At 59.7% G+C, this 6770-nt stretch overlaps 1 protein-coding gene across 1 annotated transcript; it reads left to right on the forward strand.

Moving 5' to 3' along the window:
* The first annotated feature begins 337 nt into the window (after positions 1-337).
* Positions 338-3590, forward strand: EPOP (elongin BC and polycomb repressive complex 2 associated protein). Its single transcript, XM_032279813.1, has one exon. It carries the CDS (start codon positions 809-811, stop codon positions 1946-1948), a length of 1140 nt encoding a protein of 379 aa, XP_032135704.1. The 5' UTR covers positions 338-808; the 3' UTR covers positions 1949-3590.
* Positions 3591-6770: the final 3180 nt, after the last annotated feature.

The raw sequence follows: 6770 nt of genomic DNA on the forward strand, positions 1-6770 counted from the left end.
GCTCTTTTAGCCCCAAGAGGGCAGATATGAACCGTCCCATTTTACAGATGCAAAACCGTGACTGCTCGGGAAAAAGCGAGTTGCTTTACGACGAAGAAATACCAGGACGCCACCGGGCCACGTGCGGCGGCGCATCTGGCCCCTCGCTATCCCACCCGCTCACGCTCCCTCCCGCGCTCCCTCCCAGCCGCCGCCGCGCCGGGTCCACGTGTGTGTGTCTGTGTGCGGAATGGGGACGGGGGCGGCGCCGCCGGAGGGGTGGGGTCGGGGCTAACGTCACGGGCGGTGCGGCCCAATCAGCGTTGGGCTCGCGGCCCCGGCGCTGGTATTGGGGCAGCGAGGGGGCAGTTCTCTATAACGCGGTCTCCGGGAGCCAGCGGGGAAGAAAGAAGCCGAGCGGGCGGAAGGCGCCCTCCCCGCCGCCTGGGCCCGGGCACCGGGTGCCGGGCCCGGGGTCCTTCCCGCCTCCTGCGGCCGCCGGCCGCTTTGTTTCCCCCGCCTTTGCGCTTCGGGCGACTGGAGAGGGGCTCTCCCCGGGGCTGCGAAGGGGACGCGGCGGCAGAAGGGCGGCCGACCGCGCCGGGACTCGCAGGGACCCAGGAGTCCGGCCGCCGGGAGGGCCGCGTGACGAGAGCGAAGAGGGAGCCCGAGCTCTGCGGTCCCGGGTGGCGGGCCGGGGGCGCCCGTGAGCAGAGACCTCCCCGTCGACGGGGGGCGATGTTCCCCTCGCCCGTGGGCTCTTCGGGCAGCCAGGGCATCCCGCCGCTGGGACCCGGACCCCCTCAGTGGGCACCCCTCAGGCTGCTCCATGGAGACCCTGTGCCCCACGTCCCGCCTGGCAGTGCCGGCGTCCCCGCGAGGGTCGCCCTGCTCCCCCACGCCCCGGAAGCCGCGTCGGGGAACCCAGGAATTCTCTCCGCTGTGCCTGCGTGCCCTCGCCTTCTGCGCCCTTGCCAAGCCCCGGGCGTCCTCTCTGGGCCCGGGGCCTGGGGAACTGGCGGCGCGGCCCACCGTGCTGCGGGGCCCTCACGCCCCCCTGCGCCCCGGTGGCTGGGCCCCAGATGGCCTGAAGCACCCCGGGGCCCCGACCAGGCGGCCCGGCGATCTTAACACTACGGCCGGCAAGGATGCGGACGTCGCAGCGTGTCCCCACCGCGAAGAGGAGGAAGAGGGCGGAGGCGGTTTCCCGCACTTCGGCGTTCGCTCCTGTGCACCTCCGGGCCGCTGTCTGGCGCCCCCGCGCCCTCGGGAATCTCCGACCGGCTTCGCCTCGGCCTCGCCTCGTCCGGCCCCGGGTCTCGAGCCTCAGCGTGGCCCAGCCGCCAGCCCGCCTCAGGAGCCCAGTTCCCGGCCTCCGTCGCCACCTGCGGGCCTCTCCACCGAGCCTACGGGTCCCAGGGCGGCGCCGGGGCCGTTCCTGCCCTGCCAGCCTGCAGAAGTCGATGGAAACCTCCCGCCGGCTTCCCCCGAGGCTCCAGCCGCCAGCCCCTCGACGGCCAGCACGGCTCCGGCCGCACCCGCACATCTCCGCCAGGAACATTTCGATCGTCTGATCCGCCGGTCGAAACTTTGGTGTTACGCAAAGGGCTTCGCCTTGGACACTCCGAGTTTGCGCCGGGGGCCAGAGCGGCCGCCTGCGAAAGGGGCGGCCCGGGGAGCCGCCAAGAAACGCAGGCGGCCGGCGCCCCCTCCGCGCACCGCACAGCCCCGCCGCCCTGCACCGACGCTCCCCACCACGAGCACCTTCAGCCTCCTCGACTGCTTCCCCTGCCCCCCGGCCCTGGTGGTGGGGGAAGACGGAGACCTAAAGCCGGCATCCTCGCTTCGCCTCCAGGGAGACTCTAAGCCCCCGCCCGCCCACCCGCTGTGGAGGTGGCGTATAGGGGGTCCCGCTGTCCCTGAGCCCCCTGGCCTCAAATTCTGGGGGATCAATGTGGATGAAAGCTGACCGTGGAACTTCTACCAAAGGGGAAAAGTTGGGACCGTGGCCAAACCGCTGGCTTGAGGAGGGAGCCCCGTTTCTCACATTTGTCCCCTTCCTTTACATTTTAGGAGCTGTGGGCAGAGGGACTTCAAATGACAGTGATCTTCATTCAAGCACCTAAGTGGTGGGGGTGACAGTCCCTCCCCCTCATCCTTTGCCGAGGAACCCAGGGCTGGAGTTGGGAGAAGGCTTAAGCAAAAAAGGCTGATGACATAGATTCTAATCCCTGCCCCCTTCCATCTCGGACCGTTGGGGGCAGGGCCTGCACCCCAGTGGGAGCAAAGGAGGCCACCGCTCAAAGACACCCCCCCGCAACAAAAAGGGAGAGGAGAGAGACCTCGGTGATGGACAAACCGGTTGTTACAGTGTCTGTGGGCGAGCCTGGGGTGCGGGGGCTGTGGTGGGGGTGGGGAGGTGATTGGCAGCTCCCTGGGGGCATCCCCCACCCCCACTGTCCAGGCCTTTAACCCTTTGCTCCCCTCAGGCCTTCTCTAAAGCTCCGAGCACCGCTGGAGACTTTAATGGGTAAGGGAGCTTGGGTAAGAGGAAGATCATCTCCTTCCTGTCGCCTTTCTAGGGCCCCTCAAGTGCAGGTGGCCCCTAATTGATGAGATCTTCAATCTCAGCCGCCGACGTTTCCCTTTTGTCCAGTTTTGGAGTTCCCTTTTTTTCCTTATTTGGTTACCAAGTATAAGATCTGGCCTGTGAGAGAGATTCCCCCCAAACTTGATTAATCAGCCCCCTCCCGCAACTTACTCCCCTTAGGGTGGGTAGGGCTGAGGGACCTCTTCTGGAAAGTGCTTACTTCGCCTGGGGAAGGGGCTAGACACTGTCCCAGGGAAAGTAATAGAAGGTGGAAGAAATCAAAATCAGACCAAACAAGTCGCCTTTCGAGGGCCTCCACCGATTTATGGATGAGAGGGGGTGGAGGTGGAGGGCAGGCCCGACTCCTTTCTTCGGATACCTAAACTCGGCCCCCGTAAAGAGTGGAAACAAAACAGGCTGCGCTTTGCAGAGGTGGTAAATGAGAGGTCTCTTGGTCTAACTGCAAGAGTCCCCTGGGGTTTGAAGGGGCAAAGTTTGAGTCTAGATGGGACCTGGGCTGAGGTACCTTCAGCTTCCCCCGGGACACCCCAGCCTCAGGCCTTTCGGGAGTTGTCAGGTCTGATGGATCCGAAGGGGGCAGGGCCAGGGGATTAGGTTTGGGGTCAGAGGTTCTGTTTTCCAGGGGAGGGGTGAGTTAGGCCTGAATCATGCCCTCCAGCTAGGAAGATCTTGAGTCTGGGTTAGAAGCGCTTTCTCCTCCACCCAGGTGAGGTCCGGGGAAGTTAGGTCTTAGGAAGATGGCAAGTTGAGGTGTGAAGGAAAGCTGGGGCTTTTGGATCTGCCAAACCACTGAGGGACCCAGTGCCCCTTCCGCCCCGCACTAGTGAATAGCATCCCCTCTTCCCCCGAAGGCGAGGTGAGAGAGGAGCAATTCCCAAGCTGGGGAAGGACTTGTCTCCTTTTCTGTGAAAATGCTTTGTAAAAAGTTGTTATTGTTTGCATAGAGCAGATTCTGGAGGAAAACTGTTTTGGATCATAAAAGTTTTGTTTGTCTTAAAAACTGTCTCCTTTCATTTTTCTTTCCCCGGGGGTGAGGGTGGGGGTGGGGTGAGTGGGCGTGGGGTGGGCACTACTCTCTTTTTCCTTAACATCTGGCCTTTGTGAACCCTGCTGACCTCCCCTCCCCCTCCAGCTGTGTTGTGGGAGGAGGAGGAAGGAGGGGTGGGGGAGTGCCTTCCACCCTGTACTTCGGGGGTCTCCATCTTATTTTGCTCCCCAAGAATGGAGAATGGGAGAAAGAAGGCAGACACAAGGGGTGGGGAGAGAATCACCATGAAGAGGGGGAGCTGTTAGGAGAAGTCCGGAAAGGCAGATTCCCTGGCTTTCAAAGTTAGTAACGCGCTCGGGGTCAGCGTCGGCCCCACCAGCGTGCCTGGAGCCGGGTAGAGGATGGTGGCGTGAGCTCTGGGTGAAGGAGGAAGGGCTGGTGGGCATGAAATACCCTTTTTGGACTTTCCTCCTCTTTGGGGCAGGAGGAGATGCTGCGAATTTAGCTTCTTTCCTCCCTGCACCACCTGCTCCCATCCTCATTCCCCCACCCCTGCCAGGCAAGTGAAAGAGTTAAAACTCAACCTGGAAGGGGGAGGGGTGGCGAGTTGAAAAACACACCTCTTGGCCGAATCAGATTTAATTCTAGTTAATTTACAGAATAGGGAATTGCTTTAGTTTCCCAGGGCTGCCATAACAAATTACAACGAACTTGGTGGCTTAAAAAACAGATATTTAAGCATCTGGGTGCAGTGGCTCACGAATCTAATCCCAGCACTTTGCAAGGCTGAGGCAGGCGGATCATGAGGTCAGGAGATCGAGACCATCCTGGCCAACTTGGCGAAATCCGGCCTCTAGTAAAGATACAAAATTAGCCAGTCGTGGTGGCGCGCATCTGTAGTCCCAGCTACTCGGGAGGCTGAGGCAGGAATTGCTTGAACGTGGGAGAGGGACATTGCAGTGAGCCGAGATCGCGACATTGCACTCCAGTCTGGCAACAGAGCAAGACTCCGTTTCAAAAACAAACAAACAAAACCCCCCAGATATTTATTATCTTCCATTTGCTGGGACCGGAAGTCCAAAACTAAGGCATTGCCGGGCTGCACTCCTTCCGAAGGCCCTGGGGTAGGGCCCCTTCCGAGCCTCTTCCAGCTTCTATGGCCCCAGGTGTTCCTTGGCTTGTGGCTGCAGAGCTCCCATTATCCCATCATGTGGCCCTCCCCTCTCCTGTCTATCACGAGGACACTTGTCATTGGCTTTAGGGCCCACTGGATGGACAATCCAGGATGATCTTGTCTTGACATCTTAAATTACATTTACAATGACCCTTTTTCCAGATGAAGTCATATTCACAGGTTCTGGGGGAGTGGGGGCTGGGGATTAGGATCTGGACGCACCTTTTTGGGTTCTATCATTCAGTGCACCCCAGACACTAAGTCCCAGGAAAGAAAGAAACTTGCCTAGACTTTCTGGGGTAAGGCAGCGGGTACTGGGCGCTTGGGTTGGAATAGGGAATAGTGCCCTCCCAAGTGAATAGAAGCAGCCTGGGGAAAGGGGAAGATGAGCCCTGGCTCTCCCCAGACTCTGAGTTCCCAGGGATCTGGGACTCCCTCTCCCCCACCAATACTCTGGAGCCTGAGAGAGTCTGAGGAAACCTGCTCTCCCTCCCGGCGTTCTCAGCTCCTGCTTCTACCCTTCCCCTCCTCAGGCTCATTGTCCTCTAGGTCTGGCAGCAACCACCGTGGTTTGTCAGGGATGTGGCGGTGGCAGTCTTAGTTCTGTCTGGGTCTCTAAGCTTTTACAGGGTCAGCTGTTTTCTTCTGTCTCAAAGGGTCTCAGAGGGTCTCCTCTCCCTGTACCTCTGGGTCTCTGCCCTCCTCTTCAGGGTCTGGCAGGACCCCAACAGTAAGCCCTCGCTCGCCTCCCCCTAGTCCAGTCCTGTTTACCGACTCCTCCCTCCTCCTGGGAGCCTCAGCCACCTCCAACCCCTCTACCTCTGGCCTCTTAGACCTTTGTAGCCTGACTTCTGCCCCTGAAACTGGCTTTTGTCAAGGTCAGCCAGGACAGCCCCCAACCTCGATTTCAACAATTGCCTCCCCGCCACCACTCCTGGACTTCTGCACGGCATGTGAAACTGCTGGACACTCACAAGGGTCTCTCTCCCCAAAGGTCCCGCCTCTGTCTTCTTCCGTCTCCTCCTTTTGCCCTCCGGAAGCTTTAACAAGACGGAGCCCGATGAAGTCTGGTGGTGCCTGCCCTCCGCCCCATCTCCCAGCAGGATTCCTTTTCCTCCACCAGGTCGTCGGCTTGCCCCTGTATGGGAAAGTGACTCCCACATGACTGACCCTGCCTCCTCTCCCTCCAACACCCCTCCTGAGCCTTGGTCCCACATCTCCACAGGGACGACGGCAACTCATACTGCCCCTGTCAAAGACCAAGCTCCTGGTCCCTGCCCACAGCTCCGGGCCCACAGCAGTCTCCCTGGTTGAGTCCACATTCTGGTTACAGCTCTGCCTTTCTCTCATTACCTCCTCCGGACTCAGCACCTCGAATTCTCAGCTGGGTCCTCCCATTTAACCCAAAGCTATCTATTTCCAAGTCTCCTCCTGCTTCTCCTCTCCCGGGTATCTCCTGCGTCTGTAATCTCCATCATGCTGCAGTGCCCACTACCTCTAGGCTGGACTCCTTCACTGCGGTAGCCACCTATTACTAGTTGCCGATGTCTGATCTTCCTGGATCCGCTCAGATCAGTTTACCTTCTTACTCCGCGGGTCCCCAGTTGTATAAATGCAACCTCCTTGGCCTGTCATTTGGAGCCCTCTGTGATTTCTCCTTAACCCCCTGCATCCCATCCAACTTGGTTCCCATTACTTTGCTTTATACTAGTGAAGGTGCTCCTGGTTTACCAGGCTGGAATGCACTTCCTTCCCCAGCACCCCCTGCACACCCCTCCCGGCTTTCTTTACCTTCATTCTCCAGTGCAAAATCTCTGTCCCATGAAGTCTTTTTTGATTCCTCCAGTTAGATGTGCTCCATGTCACCTCTAGAACCTCTTCACTCTTCTGCGTCTGGTGGGAAGGGACCGTGGAGTGTGGAGGACAAGTGTGGCTTTGGAGCCAGACACTCCTGCTCCCCTCTCTCTATGGAGAACCTGGGTCAGGGGCTGGAGGCAGAACCTTCCTGACCAAAGCTT

The sequence above is a fragment of the Sapajus apella genome, unplaced genomic scaffold (assembly GCF_009761245.1).
Source record: "Sapajus apella isolate SASKATOON/1434 unplaced genomic scaffold, GSC_monkey_1.0 scaffold12, whole genome shotgun sequence".
In the NCBI taxonomy this organism is placed as follows: domain Eukaryota; kingdom Metazoa; phylum Chordata; class Mammalia; order Primates; family Cebidae; genus Sapajus; species Sapajus apella.

What these genes read in the sequence shown, in the direction of transcription:
- EPOP (XM_032279813.1), top strand. Translation starts at nt 809, where the DNA reads ATGGAGACCCTGTGCCCCACGTCCCGCCTGGCAGTGCCGGCGTCCCCG.